The 20,504-nt window shown below is 38.5% G+C and overlaps 2 protein-coding genes across 6 annotated transcripts; both read right to left on the reverse strand.

The window, feature by feature from the left end:
* Positions 1-2,985: 2,985 nt before the first annotated feature.
* On the reverse strand, positions 2,986-7,430 carry LOC131316006 (pentatricopeptide repeat-containing protein At3g54980, mitochondrial). Its single transcript, XM_058345268.1, has 3 exons — positions 4,635-7,430; positions 4,441-4,532; positions 2,986-3,306 (listed from the first exon to the last, which is right to left on the reverse strand). Exon 1 carries the CDS (start codon positions 7,353-7,355, stop codon positions 4,794-4,796), a length of 2,562 nt encoding a protein of 853 aa, XP_058201251.1. The 5' UTR covers positions 7,356-7,430; the 3' UTR covers positions 2,986-3,306; positions 4,441-4,532; positions 4,635-4,793.
* Positions 7,431-8,566: 1,136 nt separating this feature from the next.
* On the reverse strand, positions 8,567-20,474 carry LOC131316009 (tRNA (cytosine(38)-C(5))-methyltransferase 2). Of its 5 annotated transcripts, none has more exons than XM_058345272.1 (11): positions 20,329-20,474; positions 17,748-17,884; positions 17,499-17,609; positions 15,403-15,496; positions 15,216-15,334; positions 14,973-15,095; positions 13,460-13,799; positions 13,264-13,358; positions 10,051-10,116; positions 9,889-9,953; positions 8,567-9,068 (listed from the first exon to the last, which is right to left on the reverse strand). In XM_058345272.1, the coding sequence occupies exons 2-11, from the start codon at positions 17,820-17,822 to the stop codon at positions 8,990-8,992; spliced, it is 1,167 nt and encodes a 388-aa protein (XP_058201255.1). In that variant the 5' UTR covers positions 17,823-17,884; positions 20,329-20,474; the 3' UTR covers positions 8,567-8,989. The 5 variants fall into 5 exon arrangements, with proteins under 5 accessions (XP_058201255.1, XP_058201256.1, XP_058201258.1 ...); XM_058345273.1 differs by having other exon boundaries at positions 17,748-17,897; positions 20,329-20,460; XM_058345275.1 differs by lacking the exon at positions 20,329-20,474 and having other exon boundaries at positions 15,403-15,458.
* Between the last annotated feature and the right edge of the window lie 30 nt (positions 20,475-20,504).

A 20,504-nucleotide genomic window follows, 5' to 3' on the forward strand; every position in this document is an offset into this window, starting at 1 on the left:
CTAACATCCTGCTAACCCCCGCTGATGTATACCGTATGACAAAAAAAAATTGGCATTAAAAGTGCTTTCATTTCCTTTCATTTTCTTCTTGACAAATCAATATTTCAAAACCTAGCATAACAAAATTCCAGGTATGATTCCCCATCCTAACAACTATTCTTTGGGTCATCTCACTTCATGTGTAAGCGTGTAAAAAGGCTGTGAGATAAATTGTAGGGATTAGTTTGAGAGATGCACAAGCGGACCCGAAACACCCAGTATTACCAAGAAAAAAAACATAACAAAATTCCTAGCTATGTCCAATCTTTCAATAAAAACTGCTCAGATCAAACACTTCTCAGTCATGATTTTTGTTAATTTATCACAGGGGCCTTTATAATCACGTTCTGATCACATTGAACGGCTCGGATCATCAAAATTTGATCGGGAATTATGAGATCTGTATTTTAACAAAATGAGTGATCCCTCATTAGAAGTTTATACAGTCTCTTATGAGGGATCCCCTACTTAGTTTAAGTGCAGACTTCATATTTTTCTATCAAATTTTGATGATCCGAATCGTTCAATATGTTCAGAACGTGATTTTAAGGGTCATCGCGAGAAATTATCTTAAAATATGACTGAAAAGTGCTTGATCCAAACAGTTTTTCATAATACAGTTATATGCGAACTTTATATCAAAACTTTATTTTAGCGAAACAAGATAGGTTCGATAACACGTACTATCAAAACGTTATTTTCTTCTAGGATCTCCCCATATAGAATCCTCATACCCTAAACCACAAATCTAAATGGCACCCCGTTCTGTTCAACCATTTCTCTACTCGCTCGCACCCTAGCACAACAGGCAGGATGTATAGGCGCGACTTATTTGTCCAAGTCGATGCATCACTAGCCACTCCTCTCCAATTTTTCGGCTCCTAAATTTTTTTTTACGATCTCACGTTAATGATCGAAACAGTTAATTTTTCTTCATAGGCAACAAAAGTTTTATTAAAAACAGTTCATTTTATTTTGCTCATTGAGAACATGAAGTATGGCAAAAATCAAGTTTATTGTACATCATTAGATATGATTTTGGAACACATAATCTTGCAAAATAAGTATAAGATTGCAACATTGGAACAAAACCTCTTTCTAAAATTTTCGCAATATAAATCTGTTTCGAAATCATATCAAACGCTAATTAATCAAACTGATTTTTGGTATGCTTAATGCTCTTAGTGGAAAAAAACTATGAACGATCCCGAACATTGAAATGTGATTGAAATTATTATTTTTTCCGAGCCATGATTGAAGAGAGTGTTCTAAGCCGGACCCACGATGGACTTGACTCAAATTCCAAGGATGCCTTATTCAAGGGTGTATGCACCTGACGTGCATGTTTACCCGTATGTCTAAGCCCACTCAAAAAAGGGAGAATCCTCTACCGTGCATGCCACCTCAGGGTTTGGGTGTAATCATTCTTATCTCAAAACCAATCTAACTTCTGCTAAACTAGTCCAACCTGAAGCCAACTTGTGTTGTGTGTAACCATAGCGGGCTATGAATGCTGTGAAAAACTGTTTAACCATAACGGGCAAAGAACGCTATAAAATATTTTAATCATAGCGGGAGATGAATGTATACAAAATCAAGACTTTTAATAGCATGGACCAACACAGTGTTCCGAAGAATGTTGTCTATAACATACCATAGCGTTTTTCGCCCGCTATGGAAAGTGACTTTTGTTGAAGAGACTTTTGTTGTAGTGCTTGATCAATGTTGTTGTTTCACTTCCTGTGTATGCAGGTTTCCTTTAAAAAAAAAAAAAAATACCACTGCACCACCCTTTCATGAAAGACAGGCAAGCAAGGCCGGCTCGTAAATTTTAGAGGCCGGAAGCGAACCTCTTGAATGAGACTTCCCTATATCTTCCCTCCCATTCAACTCCTCAAGCGTCTGCGTTTCTTTCTTCTTCTTTTTTAATCGGCTGCGCAACTTTTCTTTTAGGAGTTCTTTTTCTTTCTAATTCCCTCTAACTATAAAAAATTTGATAATCCAACATAGATGGTAACATAGGAGATAGGGCCTATATGAGTACTTTGCACTCACTGAACTGAAAATACCTTCCAGGCTCCAACCGTTTCTTCTTCTTTTTTTTAACGCCTTAGTGTTACTAATGAGTGATTCCATCATTTGGGCCTATTTTGTGGCTCCTAAATTTCAATTGAGCCTAATTTGTGTAAAGGAGAGCAGTGCAATTTGGGGCTCCTAAATTTAAAGTGTGTGTGTGTGTGTGTGTCTATATATATAAGATCATAAAATTTTGAAGGCCCTCGCTTTTAACTTTTTTGGAGGGCTGGAAGCGCTATCTTCCCCGGCCTTGGCCATAAGCCGGCCCTGCAGGCAAGGTATATGACAGCCACAATGTGCCAAGTGGGGTCACTTATCCCTACGCAGTTCCGAAATTTCTCAAATGTATGTATATAAAATGTAATGTTTATTTAGAATAGACCGTACAGATCTTTCAAAGTTGTCGCGAAGGGACCAACAAAAATTCCAAGATTCATCATTTGACCAAATATTGCTAAGGGCTTGATCCTATTGTTTAGTGATCCTGGCTCCGCCCCGTGTGATACGCCAGTTGGATACAATAAAATTTCAAAGCTTATGTGACATGTTGGAAACACGTATCTCAAGTGAGACGTGCAGATCATAACATAAATCTTATGTAAAGCACAAATGAGAAACAAACTTGTCATTTTTTGATAATTCGGATGTCCGGGCCGCATAAATTGTCTTTCCAGTGGATCATCTCTGAATCGCGTAAAAACAGTGTTGGGTCTCATTTACTACTAGTATGTGCCAAGTTAGTGTTGTTTCCATTTGTTCCGAGTATTTTCCTAAGACAATATTCATATTAAGAACAATTAAAAAATGTAATTATACATATTAATTTAACTCTTGTACAATAGTCGTGTCACATGTTTGTATCCATCCATAATCCATAATTGTGTTCGTGCTTCTTAGAAATTTTCATTCAGGTTGCTCGATACTACAAGAACTGATACTAACAAAGATGATACACTCCTTGAAACATCTTCTATTATTATTCCTATACTTTTTGTGCAATGGATTACAAGAGCTCTGGAAAACAACAATGAAAACGACAAATTACACTAACCTCTCCTAAGGTTTCTAACAAATACACTGTCATCTCCTAGGATTTCGGAAAATATTCAGGCCTCTCTTACTTTTGAAACCATTATGCGAAACCCCGCTTCCATTTAGCGAAGTAGACCGAGTCCCAGAAAGCCTTCAGGCCTGACATTAAAGGTCAATGTTATCAGCAAAAAAAAATGACGTCAAGCTAAGTCATGAACCATGGTCACCGACTCATCAACTTGCCGCAGAAAGCATTCAGCAATGTAAAAGATATCTACAAGAACGGAACATATCTAGGCTGGTAGAAAGCAGAAATAAAACATGAGAAAATTGGAGCCCAAACATGAGTAAGAGATAAGGTCGTCATAGAACACAAAATTGGCACCACAGTTCGAATTGGCAACCCTAATTCCGCTTATCATTTTTTAATTCGCAACCCCAGTCACAGTTCTTGCTTTTGGCTGTTCTGCCTAATTGGAATAAAACATGAGTAATGGACACAGCCAACTCCCTAGCAAAAAAGACTGCAAACCTATTCCTGAGTTCCAAGAGCATGGAAAAAAGAAAACAGGCAAATCGGGAATTACATATGGACGATTTAAACCCTGGGCAACAGTAGGCCCAAGTAACCTAATATGTCCTATGTTACTTTTTGTTTTCTTGTAGCTTGCACATCCCCTCAAGAAGGTGGGATTGAACCTAGCATGTTTCTTCCATCTGATTGTGCCTGCTGTCACGGAACTGAAATTATTTTGACGGTTAAGCATGTTTAAGATCAAAGTGCTCTCTACTCTCTGCAGTCTGTACATCTCTGGTACACATTCATCAATTCCCCACTGGCCCTTAAAAGGGTTCTACTAAATCCAAACCATCAAAGATGGCAATAATCCACAATCCCAACTGTTCAAATTGCTTTCCAACAAAGTGCAGATAACATCATTCAACGATTAGTCATTATAGTTCTGAAACTTGTAAATTATACTATGCCAAAATGTCATTGAAACTCAAACGACAACAATAAAGAAGCATATTTTCTCCACGCTAACAAAGGTGTCATGAATGGACACAATCAAACAAACCCCACATGAATGAACAGTAGTAGTAAAACCACTCTTGGGAACATGATTGTTCTTAGATTTAGGGATTTATTATTCTTAGATTTAGGGATATGATGCCGTCAAATCCTTGTTCATTTAGTCTTCATAACAGTTTCAAATATTATAAAATTTCATTTTGCCGTTCACAAAAAAAAAAAAAAAAGAAGTAAAACCACCGGAAAGTTATGATTTGTACCTGTAAAGGACAAGATCCAGTAAAAGTTGGCAGTGCACATGCCAATGGTGTTTTGCTCTCGATGATCCAGTGAGGGGACAAAAGCAAATCACCTAGAAGATACATGAAACAAAGAAGATATGCAAGTCATACATAAGCCCACCAGAGTGTGAAAAATTCAGTGGTAATATAAGAAGGTGAGAAATAACTATTACCTCCTTAGAAAGAGCAGCAAAACCATAGCAAACCTTGTTTCTCAATCAGATGGAGCTAGCTCAAAAATCATTTTCCGCCATTACAACAGACACGAGAATGAACTCCAGTGATATTTTGTATCACACCCGCATACCAAATTAATCCATTTTACTGGTTATCTAGGAGCTTGAAGTCCCAATATGGAAGTTATTCCCTCTAAACTTTCCACTTACAAGAATATCATAAGTTGTATCATCAGGCACAAGACCTCTGTCAAGCATCTCATCATGCAACCTAAAAGCTTCTTGCAAATTCCCCTCCTTGAAGTATCCAGCAATCAATGTGTTATAAACAAGAACATTGGGAGTCATATTCTTCCGATCCATTTCTTCCAATACCTTGTGTGCATTCTCAAGTTGACCTTTATTACAAAGACCATGAACCAGGACAGTATATGTGATGTCGTCAGGCGAAATGCCCTTTCCAAGCATCTCACTATACAATTCCGATGCAGAGACTATCTTCCCCTCTTTCAGCAAACCATCTATTAACGTAGTGTATGTTACCAGATCACATGGGATCCCCTCATTGGTCATCTTCTTAAACAGGGCAAGAGCTTCTTCCATGTTATTTAAGTTTCTGAATCCACTGATCATACTATTATAAACAACTCCATTGGGAGATAAACCAACTTCAAGAAGTTCATTGAAGAGTTCACGAGCGTTTTCCATGTCTCTTCTTTTGCAAAATCCATCGATGAGTGCGCTGTAAGCAGTGACATCCAATTCAAGACCCTTGTTTCTCATCTCATTCCGCATTTTCAAAGCTAGATCAATATTTTTGCTTTTGCAAAACCCGTCAATCAAACTGGTGTAAGTGACAACGTTGGGGGAAACCCCACATTCACACATCTCTCTGTAAACAGACAATGCAGAGGTGATGGCGCCCTCTTTGATATAACCATCTATAATGATATTGTAAGACATACAGAGGGGGATAAAGCCTTTCTCCACAAAAGTTTTCAGCATATCCATTGCATCAGATGTGCAGCCAGCTTTACATAACCCACTGATGATGGTATTGTATGTGAAGTCAGTGGGGGCAATTCCCAACTTCACCATCTGATCAAATACACCAAGTGCTTGTTCAGTGTCACCTTTCTTAAAATATCCATCAATTAAAATAGTGTACGTGATTACATTAGCTTTCAAACCTACTTCCAGCATATCCGAATATAGAGACGACGCCAAATCCATATTCCCTTTTCTGCAGTGACCAAGTATCAGATTGTTGTGAGAAACTATGCTTGGTTTCACTCCCTTATTCATCATCAAATGCCATAGACTGCAGGCTTCATCAACCTGACCCTCTTTGCAGAGCCAGAATATCATGTTATTGTAAGTAAAGACGTTGGCAATCCCACACTCAACCGCCTCATCAAACCACTTGGATGCCTCTTCCCACATCCGAGCTCTCAAATATCCCCGTATCAATGAATTCACATTATAGACGTTTGGCTGGATACCTGCAAGTTTCATTTGGGTGTATAATTCGGATGCCTTCTCCATGTTTTCATTCCTACAGCATCCTTCAATCAGAACTGAGTAAGTGACCTTGTTTGGCATAAGTCCATCTTGAACAATCTCATCAAACAAATTCAAAGCACTATCCAAATCACCTGCCATGTAATACCCCTTCATCAAGCACGTTGCAACTACCAAATTCATTGGCTTTCCACAACTAACCATTTCATCCTTCAGTTTTAAAGCATCCACCATGTTCCCTTGCTTCACACAAGCTCCAATTACACCAGTAAATGTACCCTCAGAAGGAACCCACCCCATTTTCCTCATCTCATTCAACAACTCGCATGCCACAATTGAATTGAGTTTACTACAAAAGGCCCGAATAGCAGTACCATATGCAACTGCATCCAGCATAAGGCCACTAGCCTTAGCTTCCCTAAAGCACCGTACTGCCTCGTCAAATTTTTCCTCCTTCAAACACGCACGCATCATTAAGTCTATAGTAACTCCATCGTAATTAATTCCCCTCAACACAACATTACTGTACAAACCCCGTGCTTCAACAGTCATGTTCCTTCGAACAAGTGCAGTTAAAAGAATATTTATATACTGAACCCAAGGCTCTATGCCGCTCTCAACTACTCTATCAAAGCAATCAATAGCATCTCTGAATTTACAAGCTCTGACATAACTATTCATCAAATAATTAAAAACCCGCGAATCTGATTTGAACTCACACTTTCTCAACCATTCAACCAAGTGATCAACCAGAACACAAGCAGAGGGACCTGAATCCCCCGCAATGTATCGATTAAGCATAGTATGAGCAATTCGGTGATGGTTCGGCGAATCCATTAGTATGTGGAGCAAAACACAAAATGGGTCGATGGAGTGGACGAAACCGCGTTGTTTCTTGGCCCATTTGAAGTATCTCAAGGCCGAATTAGGGTTTTTCCTATGGGTTAACAGGAGTTCTATCACATGGGTCTGGTCAAGATGAGAACTTTTTGAAATGGGTTGGTCGAATTCGTACCTGGGTGACCCACTGGGGGCTGTGAGTTCAGTTTCTGAAGTGCTACCGTCGAAATCCTCAGGAGCCTCTGGTTCTAAGGTTTGGTTTCGGCTAAAGGTGGAAGATGAGGAGAGGAATCTGTGTGTGGTGTGAGAACGAAACAGGAATGGGGCGACAGAGGATGGACTGAACCTGGTTCTCATCTCTCTCTCTAATTTCAGGTGGGAAACAGAGAGCCTACTTCTTCACAAAAACCTTGCAAGGCTAAAAACGTTAAACCCTAATGGTCAAACGACGATATAAACATGGATTTACATTTTTTATTGGGGAAAAGGTGAAAATATTTTAATAATCTTTTTCTAAACTGATTTTCGCGCTCCACGCGCTCCAATTTTGACGTGAAGTAACTTTATGAACAAAGTGGAGTGCCATCAGTAAAAAATGAAGCGCGAATATCATTTTTCTATTCTGACTAGATTAAAAAATAATTATACCTTTAAATTGGTAATGAATTTTATATTTTGTATGGATCTGTGATAGATCTTGATTAGTTCTAAACGATAATGTTTTTAAAATTACATAAAATATTATATATTAGAAGATATAATCAATTAAAAATTAGTACGAACTCCTAATATAGACTATTACATGGAGACGAAGGGAGTACAAATATAGACAATTTTTTTTTTTATCCAACCACATCCAGAGCAATTCTCTGTATTTATTGCGTACCGAGTATTTATTTGAAACAACAATGGTATGGACACAAACAAATGCACAAACAAAGGCGCACAGGACCATCCATAAATGTTTTTGGAATTATAGGGTGGACACGAGTCTCACGTGGTAGATGTGGAACTAACACACCGGACAGCAGGATCTATGCACTTCCATTAGTATTCCTTGGATTTTCATATTTTTTTGGAATTATACAATAGACTCATAGACATGAGTCTCACGTAATAGATGTGGAACTGGAACTCACACACCAGACGGCAGAATCTATGCACCTCCATAAGCATCCCTTGAATTTTCCTTTCTTTTTTTGAAATTATACGATAGATATGAGACTCACACGATAGATATTTCATTTCAAATAAGTTAAAGGCGTATAACAAAAAGTAAAGGTTAAATATGAAGAGGTTTTTATGATAAAATAAGTTTCTACGTTTGGGAAAAATGATACTCCTATTAGATTATTTTTTTTCGTTCTCCAAAATGAAATATGATTGGAGTGTTCTTCTCTATTTTGAATGGAGTTGAGTATGATTTTCATTCTGGCAAGGGGTCGTCGCGCCCGAAATTCCATCACCTTCCCCCGCCATTTCTTAATAAGTTAATAGGATGTTGAAATTGGTCGCCACCAAAGTTGTTAATGACACATAAAATCTAGGTCACCAGGTGAGCCATGATCAGAGAAAACGATTCAAGTTTATTCAAAAAGAAATTGTTTTCATGTGCCTATCAAAAAAAAAAAATGAAATTCTTTTCACGAGCCTGGATTTATGTGCCATTCGATAACTCACCGTATTGACGTATCATTCCATAAGACTGTCAAAAACCTATCAAATTAAATCCTACAATGGTGTCATTCAACGAACACTTGCACAAACTACTCCTTTTGAGTAGCAACCTCATGCATCGTTCATTTGCTAGCATGACTTAATTCTTACTCTGCCCCAAATGACAGCTGTGAAAGTCTGAGCTTTCGATCATTTAGACTTCACACCTGCCTCAACGGTAAGAAACTCCAAAGGTCAGGTCAAAATTTGATTACTTCGTTCACATGTATTCATGTTTTTCGCCAGTGCATCCGTAGAGCTTCTGACTAGGATAATCACGACGGCTCAGTGAATAGATACCCAAGCAATGGAGCAACCACAGCTACACTCAAGCTGTTCCCCAACAATGCATAACTGCAAAGAACCACCACCAAGTTACAATCTCATCGGCATATAGAAACCCTAATCCTTTAGGTCATGCTTGGATCAAGGATTTTGAAGGGATTGTGGTCAGAAAAGAAATGCAAGTGATTTTTACCTTCACATACTCTAAGTGTGTTTCCCATACCAGTTCTTTTCTCTCAGCAAATCCCTCCAAAATATTTTATCCAAACACAGCCTTACAGTTCATGCATAAGAAGACAGAAGATGGAAAACACTAACCACCACCCACTAGGCGTTGTCTAATGTGCAAAACATGCATTGACATCCGAAAAAAGTGTATTAATATCCGTGGATGTGTATTGATATTCATGAGATGTGTATTCAAATCATAACTTATTTGGCATTATTTGACAGAGCTCAATGGAGGAAAAAGATTCATGTAGCCGACCCCAAATGATTGGGACATAAGGCTTGATTTGGTTTGGTTTGGTTTGGTTATGTTCATGTTATCCAAGGCCTGATAGGTGGTGGTTAGCAAGACCCATAAAAGATTGCAGAATTCTACTACCAGGATGGGATGCACAAGAGAAAGGATCTACAGAATTAAATCTTCATCCAATTCAATTGAAAATGAGGATAACAAGAGGTTTTACATGATGCTACATAGAGGATTGGCAGCTTCCAAGTTTTCAAATTAGTGTTTCAGATAATTCAAGTAAAAGCAGGGAATAATCCAGAAAATCATTAGGCTTTTCTCAACCAGATTTCCTTATTTGATATAACCCCATAAAACAACATGATCAAACACCCTAAATTCCAAAAAGATATATCCTATGAATAGATAATGTACCGTTGTCGAATGCTTATTCGTGGAGGAAAGCGGAAATCCTTCGGGAAAGAATGCAGATTGGCAACCTATTAGCCAAAGAAATAACCTCCTGAGAATGCGTGACAAATAGCCGACAATAATAAACCAAAAGCTCCTCAAGAAATTTACTTAAAATCAACCTACCTCCCTCGGGGTAAAATATCGTAAGTGTCGCTCCTCCAATGAAGATGCTTCAGACTCTGTCTTTGGCTGCACATCCAATTATTTTAGTAAATAAAATGATAATCATGTAAGCAAAGGGGATGGGAAAACACATGCACAACTTGCAAACTACCCAAAAGTATGACCACAAAATTAGCAAGAACGGTATCAAGGATGGACTGACATCTATCTTCAACCAATAACTGTCAATTCCTTTGGGCTCACATGCATTACATGCAGCATAAAATCAAAACATTCCACACTTTCTACCTCTGATCATTCTCCTACGTCCCCAACAAAAAGTACATCAACCAGTTCACCGATCCAATCAACACCAGTTAGGATGATTCTCATGTTCACTGCCTATCCATCACACAAATAGCCAACCATCCAAGGTGCCTTTGGTTATTGTTGAAGTTTGTCCCACATCGATTAATTATCTCCTCCAAAACTAGTATATTAGCCTGGGCAGCCTCTCCATTCATGGCCAATTGGTTTTGAGTTGGATGTTTTAACATGGTATCAGAGCTAGGTTTTTAGAGGCTTTTCCCCTTTGTTTGTGCTGCTGTAGTTGCACTTTGTTTCATTGTGATCCGTATGTTTTCGGATCCTTTGTTGACCACTACATGTCGGAGTCGGCGGTTGCACGTGCTTTGAGGGAAGTGTTGAGAGGTAAACAAACGATCCACACAACAAACAATGGTTCACTTACGGCACAAACAAGGGGAACAAACTCTCCAAAACGCTAGCTCTGATACCATGTTAGAGCATGCAACTCAAAACCAATTGGCAATGAGGGGAGAAGCCACCCAGGCTCATATACTAGTTTTCAAGGTGATAAATAACCGACGTGGGACAAATTCCAACAGTTATGAAGACCTTTACAAGGCAAATATCAGTTATGCATACATTCAAAGCTTCCAATAGCACTTAAACTACCCTGATCCTAATGGCACTTAGAAAAGGTAGGCATAAACCGGCGGAAAATTAACCTCGTCAACTATGAGATACTAAAAAGTGCACGGCTTTGTTAACAATTTTTCCTTATTAGTATTTAGTAAGGATGGCAACCTACAATGTTATACGGGATAAGACAACTAAGAATAACATGTAAACAAAACAATGAGTGGAGCTGAGATCGGAATGGTAAAATGGATATGTGGGTAGGAGAGAGAGAACTAGAAATGAAAATATTGGCAAATGAGAGGACTATGGGAAGGCCGAAATTGGCTTGGGACGTCACCATAGGAAAGGGGGAAATTTTTTTATCAAATCTCAAAGAAGTTCTAGGGCTTGACATAGCATAATGGCAAACCAAGATTAATGTAGGCGTAGCCGAACCCAATTAGTTGAGACATTAGGCTTAGTTTTATTTGGTTAGTTTGGCAACATCCTAGATCTTAGAGTAGCATAACAATGTCAAGTCACCTGATCAGGTGATATACACCATCCAATTAAATGTTCCTAATTTGTTCAACGATCTAGTGAAGCAACAGATTGGCTTCGACGAAGTTAACTAGCAGAATCAAATCTGCCACACAATAACGTCCTTTTGATATCCACAAATACTAAAATACATCTAGAGATACGAGTCTGATTAGGAATGCCAAACTTTACCTTCCAAAATAAGTGAACAAATCGAAAGCTATATTATTGTGCAAGTGGGAATTACAATTTTCAACAAATTAGGTAGGTCCGTAAGTCTTATGTCCAGCTTTTGCTGGCAACGCCTTGATTTAGCCCATGATGGCGTGTTGTGGGTGGTTACTTGTATCCAGGGTTTACCCTGCAGAGCTAGGTCCATGGTGGCCAAGGTTTGCCCCATAATTGTTCAATGATATGAACAAAAAAAAAAAACAAAAACTCTGGACTTGAAATCTCTTAGCCTTTGACTGGCTAGAGAGGACAAATGTGCTACAGTATCAGACCAATCTAATATGGACGTCACAGATATAGCATGAGATCTGCAATTATATAAATCCCACTTAAGCATCTCCAATGGACACTATAAAGACACACATTAGTGACTTGCAAAAAATTTAGCTAGCAAATGGGTCCAAAATTCTCCCCAATGGACTAGATAAAGTGGGCTATAAACTTCTCGATCTATAAGTGACTCCATAGATTTGGCCATCCACTTATAGATATATATATATATATATAGGAGAGAGAGAGAGAGAGAGAGAGAGAGAGAGAGAGAGAGAGAGAAAAGATAGAAACCTCTCTCTTTAATGTGTTTTTTAAAAATCAATTTTATGTAATACATTTAAACACATAAAAAGTGGGTCCCATGTAACTTAGTACATATTTTTAGCCATCCCATTGGAAATTTATTCACTCTATAACCTAAAACTAATTATTACTTGTTGGAGTTTGTCCCACATAGGTTAATGATCTCCTCCAAAATTAGTATACGAGCCTAGGCAACTTCTCCACTCATTGCTAATTAGTTTTGAGTTGGATGCTTTAACATGGAATCAGAGCTAGAGTTTCTGAGAATTTGTTCCCCCTTATTTGTGCCATAAGTGCACCATTGTTTGTTGTGATCCATGTGTTATGGGTCGTTTGTTTACCTCTCCACTTGCGAGTCAGGGGTTGCATGTGCGGGGAGTGTTGTAGTTGGTCCCACATCGGTTAATTATCTCCTCTCCACTCATTGCTAATTGGTTTTGAGTCAGATGCTTTAACAATACTCAATAAAGGGGTCCCACTTTTACCGAAAACTACTCTTTAGTCATCCAATTGGAGATGCTCAGTTATATAGCATGTAGCTTCAGACAAATTCAAAGTACTGCCACAAATATGCTGCGTCATAAAAAAGGTAAATATTGTAATACAGAAGGTATGTTCCTGTGGTAGTTCATGGCATGGTTGCCCACCATCAGTTGATTATGAATCTATATAGTCCAGACCAAGAAAGACAAGATCTTCAGCATAATTGTGCAATATAAATCAACTTCCAGTGAGAGACACACAAACCACACGCAGAGAGTAGGGTAGCCATAAATTTCGCACGTGGGTTGTGGGTATCTACACAAAGAATGGTCCAACTTAACAAAGTAGTGATCCTATACATATCAGGCCTACAAGCAAAGAATGCAATAGATATATTGTGTAGAGCTGCATAATTTCCTCACATGTATAAAAAGAGAGGCATTCAATCTTGTAAGTAAGGGGTTCGCAAAGACAGCTTACCTGGACAGTTGCCAAAAGCGAGCCAGTACCCTTAACATATCGATAGTAGCTTTTCGTAAAACAACAGCAGCGCTTCGAATCAGGATAGACAATATCTATACTAGTTTAGGAAAAGCTTCACAAGGAGCCGTGTGCGTTCAAACAATATGAATTTTTGAGTATTCTATCAGCGATCAGAAGAAAAAAACTAGGATACCCATCGCAGCTCCCCATCTCTTTATCAAGCTCAAAGGTACGAAGTATTGGCTTGCACTGGTAAAGTCAGACCCATTTCCTTCATCACCTTCAGAAACTTCTATAGAAACAATGGTTGTTAGCTTGAAGGAAGAACTCATTTCCACTTGGTTGGTATGATTCTTAAACTCAAGAAAATTTTCCAAGGGCTCGCAAGCTGGAAGCCACTGATCGTAACTCTCCTGAGGTTGCTTACATTCGTTAACCATATTGTTTGCATCATTGTCAAGTAATGGACCTGGGGCCCAAAGCAGCTGGTTGTTGAAGAGTGGACATTGAAAGGAAGAAGGGTTTCTTTTGGCCTGCAGTGTAAATACTCATGTTAGATGTTAATCTACCCCACCATGGTACAACATCCTTCTGAAGTCCAAATAATATATATTTGCATGGAAATAGAAAACAAATAACAATCTCTGGCTTATATTGGTGAAATAGCCATCAATCAGTCAGACATCCAGTCAAAGAAGAAAAGGTCCTCGTCCAGGTGCAGTGAAAAGTATTTGCCAAGAGCAGCTTTTCCATATTTTGGTTTTCTTATTGGCTTTTGCTTGCTCTGTTTTCTACATGTAGTCTATATGATTGAAGAAGAGATCGATTAGGCTTCTGCAACGTTGTGCTATGTATAAAAGGAGGTTTAACAGATTTTCGGCTTCATAAGGCTCAGAACTGCAGAAAACCAAAGGGCACGGGAAAGAAAAAAGAGCATCTAGCATCACTCAAATGTCCAAGCCTTCGAACTTAAATTACTTAAATCTTACAATGGCAACAAACAATTCTGGAAAGCTTAAAAAGCTGTTGAGAATTATCTACATATTTTTCTCTTTAGTATCGGAGATATTACCCAATCATACAGGATATAGAAAATTACACCTGATTTTTATACCACACTATGGATGGCTGGTTGCTGTGTCATGTTATTAGGTCCTTATTTAAGCTTTTCTCAACTTCTTGTATGCTAGTGTTACCAGTTAATTGGTTTTCATATTGACCACTCGATGCGCATGTTGGTCTCCATTGGATTAATAAATGCATAATTGTGAAAGAGAATGTTTGCTTTTTGCCATCCATGTCCAGATCATCTTCATACAGGATGCATTATACAAAATAGAAACTTAAGCATTCATTTCTCAAACCCCTTCTAGACCAACTAAGAGCTGTAAATAAGGACCTAATACATGACGCACCAACCAGCCATGCACTGACAAAACCCACTTCCCAAGAACTTGAAACTTGCCAAAGATACCCTCAACTCTGAAACACAGGTTAGGAAAATCTCAGAATCAGCACAAAAACCAACTTTCTTAAAGCATCAAACTACAAACCAATTGGTAATAGTTAGAGATAGGTCATGCTCGAGCTAATTTTGTAGATTATAATTTACCAATATGGGGCAAGCTCTAACAAAAATGTCGAGGACCCACACACACACATAGATAGACACCCACAGAGAGAGAGAGAGAGAGAGAGAGAGCTACCAGGCAGAAGTAACGTGGCCTAGAATATGGGACACCAAACTGCAATGGGCTCAGAATGAATTCCTGTGTAACAAAAGCAGCTTTTGCCAACATCTCAATCATTATACTATGAGTATCGGAGGTCTGCATTTCCATACAGTTAAAAAAGTGGAAATAAAACGATTAAGAAATTAACTTACGGAGTAATGGATATATGGACATGGAACTGAATTCGTTTCTAGAGTTTTAGTGTTGCACACATACCTCAAACCCAACAACATTCTCCACAAATATCATGAGAGGAGGTTGTGAAGATTTTGGTATAAGTTCAAGAATTTTCAGGAAAGAAGATGCCCGAGCATCAGCTGAGCCCTTTTGAAGACCTAAGGAACCAAAGTTTGAGATAATTTTCCATAAAATCATAAATAACAAGTAGAGGAAAAAGATTCACCTTGTCGCGTGTATGGTTGGCAAGGAGGAGAGAGAAGCCATGCTTGAGCACAATAGCTGTCAAGATCAGCAGCACTCAAGGTTTGAATGTTACCCTATGCTTAGAAAAACAGAATATTGGCCTTAACACATTTCAGAGCTCCTAATAAATGAACTTGTCAACTGTAATAATAGGCAATCCGAATTTCCTAGCCAACAGCGGCCAAACAACAAACTACTGCTTGATTCAGGTGGGACCTGTAATCCAGCATATAATTGCTGAGATGAACAGAGGACGCAAAGAAAACAATAGAAAAAGAAACCTAAAAAGGCTGATCTTAAGTAAATATAGGCATACTGTTCAGGACTGGGAGGCAGATATATACACAAAATGCATGTCACCTGTAGATCTCGTTGTTGTATACTCAATGCTTGTCACATTAGCTTAAGGTAAAAAATGAACTTCCAATTTTCTTTCTGGATAAGACAATTCTCCCGATTGGAAAAGAACAAAACAGCTGAGTAATTATAAGACATCAGTAAGAAATGAACCAAATATGCAGATGGGTGGGTTTGACATCAGCACAGGGTTATTTTCAAGAATTTTAAGGACTGATTCCACCCACTGCCCATGTCAAGTTTGGTTATTTTCAAGAATTTTAAGGATTGATTCCAACCACTACCCACATCAAGTTTGTTTATTTATACCCCAAGCCAGCCCTTGCCTCAAGTAATAACCCCCGAACCTTTCACTTCACAGTTGGGGTAGGGAGGAGAGGGTAGGCACATGAATAATTGGATTGACATGCCATACCATGTCATATGCAATTCCTATGAGACTATTGCTTCATCCATGCCAAATACCTAGTAACGAACTTTCGTTACACGTGTTTTTTCCTAAAATCTTCTCATAGACCATCAAAAATCCAAATTATAGCACAAAACTAGTAACTCTTCTGTTTAAGTACAGCTACAGAAAGAAATAAGATCAACACAACTGAATTTATGATATACTATTTCTTTAGTTACTTTTCGCAAAATGGGCATTTGGCAGGGTAGCTGATCAGCGTTGTCTACGATAGTTGTTGTCTTCCAGAGTTCGAAACTATGTAGCGCCAACATGGACACGTGACACGATATCGACACTTCGACACGCGAATTTTCAAAAATTGGAGGACGCAACACGTTAGGGGACACGTTTTAAAAGGCATATATGTATACTAACATATGAAGAAAAAGTTTTAAAAAAAAAAAAAAAAAGGTTCTGATCATCGTATCATTCATATAAGTATTTTGACTAAAAGCATTTGATCATTTGTGTGCATTTCTAACCAATAAACCATCATCCGTCACACAAAAAATATGACTTCCCTAAGTTTTAACTAGATCCTACTATTTTTTAATCCACCCCGCGCCTTGTTATCCGAGAGTGTCCGAAGCATTTTTAAAGTGTCATCGGAGTGTCCAAACAGAAAACATAGATAAAACATAGGACACTTTGAATACGAGTGTCAGACACGTGCCGGGAGAGTGTCGGTGTCCAACAAGTGCCTGACACCGGTATGGCCCGTCTGGGACCTCCGACGAAGTGTCCGTGCTACATAGGTTCGGACCATCTCTTTGAACGAGTTCCATCAATTTAAAGAAAATCACTATCTTCTCTCCCTGAAATATTTATCAGGCACAAAGGCCTCAACAATAAACAGAAAGAATGAAGGTTAGAGAGAAAGAGTGGCAAAAAAATTGCTCCCTTTCATTTTGCACTCATCAATTAGCTATAGCATATATCTAATCCATAAAATCCAGAGAACTCAAGCTCAATATAACAAACTCCCTTGCCATTAATAACTAACCTAATTAACTCATGACAGCTGCATATTGTTGCTAGGGATGTTACAACTAACTAACCTAATTAACTCATGACAGCTGCATATTGTTGCTACGGTTGTCCCAACTTTCAGCAAGTGATTCACCCTTAATAACTAGTACTCTACGCTGGAACTCGGACAAACATAGCTTATATATACTGACATGTGTCTGTGAGTGAAACTCAATAAGTTAAATATCAAATGCGAGTTGTGGTATCTTCAAGAGTTAATGGGGTAGAAAACAATATACCTGGCAGGGTCGGTGACCAAAATTGTACTCATAAACATCATTTGCTAAATCGTTTATGTCAAAAGCTTCCACTATCATGGCATTCACACCAGCCTTCATGATCGAGTACCTCTGACACCAAAACAGCAACCAAAGAAGCAGTTAAAGCTAAACAGTAAACACACAAGCATACAAGTACTTAAACATGTGAACTAATCCATGCATATAGAATTATATACCTAAAAAGACAGATAGGGTTGTTAGAAATACCATGCCACCAATGCCACTGTAGAATTCAAGGACCCTCCATGGCTCGCATTGACGTTTGCAAGAACTCTCCTCCATAGCTTGTCTTGGCTTTTCTCCACCCTCTCCCGTTCCAAGTAAATAGAGCAAGGCTGAAAAGCCTAGGTCACAAAACTGAAGTGAGAGAAAATTTAAGTAAAATCCTGTTTTAGACTCTTCGGATTTTATCCATACAACTTCCAATTACCTATAAAAAGTACGACATTCTCTACAAGGTTCTGTTGGAATATGTGGATTTTGGATTTTGAAATCTAGCTAAAAATTGATAGATTTCAAAATCCATATGTTAAATCCTATTAACTTCTATCAAATTCTTTGTAGTCCTCTCACTTTATGTCATCATTAGTGGTAATTCCGTATAAATAGAACAGGATATACTTGAAACTGGACGTAAACTTCACAAATGGATAATAGCCTGAATATCAGTAATGCTAAAAAGGTGGTAGTTAAGTGAAAATAATGCCAAAGAAATTTAGTGTCCAAACACAATTTTCCACACTTCAATATAATTTCACATAGTTTCATACTACATCTTTAAAATGGGGCTTTTCATCTATCTTACTGGTCCTATTGGAAACTATTGTATTCACTGATTCATTATCAACTCTCTATACTTTTAGGACCTAACATTACTAGTAGATCTTTGCACTCAAATTTTGCTAACAAATCGGTTTAATCAATTAATCCACTCGACAATTTGTGGCATTGGTCAATAGACCGAATACTTTCAAAAAAGTTTCTACACAAGGAATAATTATGAGTGCTGTATAAATATATCTATTTTTTTGGATTTGTTGGACCCTTTAAGCATAAACAACAATGTGTTTAATATGGGTTGTGCTATTCTTATAAGAAAATTTGGGGCCTCCAAAAACTTGAGGCCTAAGCAAAGGCTCAACTTGCCTTATGCTTGAGCCGGCTGATTATAGTTACAAGTAGGGCTGTAAATGAACTGAGCCATTCGCGAACTGTTCGACGCTCGGTTCGGTAAGAGCTCATTCGAGTTCGATTCGTCTGCTAAACGAACTGAACCTGAATCTCAATTCTAGGCTTGTTCCGTAAATGAGCTGAACCTGAGCCTAACGGTATTCAACTCGGTTAGGTTCGCGAACCTATACTTAAATTTAATTAATAATTCAATAGGGGTCTATTTGTAAATGTAAAAAATTTTAAGGTTGTATATATTATTCAATACTTATCTTTCTCCCAAATTCTATACGATCAATTAGAGAGTTTGGATTCGTTTGAGTTTAATGAGCTGAGCCGAATCAAACCTGAGTCTTGACGAGCTCAATTCGAGCTTAGATTCGGCTCGGCTCGATTCATTTGAGTTTAACGAGCCAAACTCGAGCCAAGATGTTCAAGTTCGAATCGAACCCGAGCTGAACTCGAGCCGAACTCATATCTTAACGAACCCAATCGAGTCGAACCCGAGCCTTGAAAAATTTTAACGAGCCGAACTCGAGCTAAGTTGTTCAGGCTCGAATCGAACCCGAGCCAAACTCATACCTTAACGAACCCGAGCCGAACTTAACAGGGTTCGGCTCGATTCGGTTCATTTACAGCCCTAGTTACAAGTGATTTCAAAGCCATGAGTTTTCAGCACCATCAGAACAATGAAGGCAAGACAATCAGACGGGGGCGGTCCCATGGGGGGTGCAAGAGGGATCCGGGTCCTTGCATACATCCCAATTATCCCATTAATTCTACCATATTTCCGGTATTTTTTTGTAGAAGTTATGAAGAAGGGCCCCCACATCACAAGCCCACGTCAAAATTCTCGCATTGCTTTTCCCTTGAAAAAATGTATACCACTCGTTTTCTTCTAAAATGTGTACTTACGCAATTCACTTTGGTCTTTTTTTGATGTATGCAAGGTAGAAATGTACTTCACGATATTCAAATTTTATTTTATTTTTTGCTTTTTCGCATACATTTCTCTACAATTAATATTTTTCAAGGATGAGATTTTGTTGTTAATTGCAATGTTCTAAAAGTCGCTAGGCACTATTCGGGTGGTAGGTCACCTTCGAGCTTCGAGGCCTAGTAATCGACGATCAATCGGCCCATATCAATCGGTAATCGGGGATTAATCGGCCCATACTAATCAGTAATCGGCGATTAATGGACCTTCAAGCTTCAAGGCCCAGTAATCGGAGATAGTAATCGGCAATTAATCGGCCCATATCAATTAGTAATTGGCGATTAATCGGCGCATAGCAATTAGGCGATTAATCATCGCAGATTAATTCCTTTTTTTTAGAACACTGCATGTTATTTGGTCCCCCTATTAAGAATCCTGCGTCAGACGCACCGCAATCAGACAAATTTTTTTTTTTGAAGAGGTAATCAGACAATTATGTATCAACAGAACATACAGAAACAAGCAGTCAAAATTATTAGTCCAAAATCAAAAGCATGACGCAAAAAAAAACCCTGAAGCATGCAGAGTAGTCCAGTAAACAGTGAATGATGCCAGTATTTAGGGTTTCTAAGTGGAATAAAAAGAGATGGATCTTAGGTTAGAGAGATGGAGAGCTCGCACCTGAGATTTGTTACTGGACTAGACTACCAATAAGTATGGAGAATCGAAAGATGAGAGAGAGTCGAGAGGAGCGGGTAAATTAAGCTTGCGAGTAAAAGGGATTGCTTGGTCGCCTTCCTAATGGATATTGGAACCCAAGCTATAAGGCTTTGTTTGGAAGTGGAGCATGTACACCA

This window comes from Rhododendron vialii, chromosome 2a, assembly GCF_030253575.1.
Source record: "Rhododendron vialii isolate Sample 1 chromosome 2a, ASM3025357v1".
Taxonomy (NCBI): domain Eukaryota; kingdom Viridiplantae; phylum Streptophyta; class Magnoliopsida; order Ericales; family Ericaceae; genus Rhododendron; species Rhododendron vialii.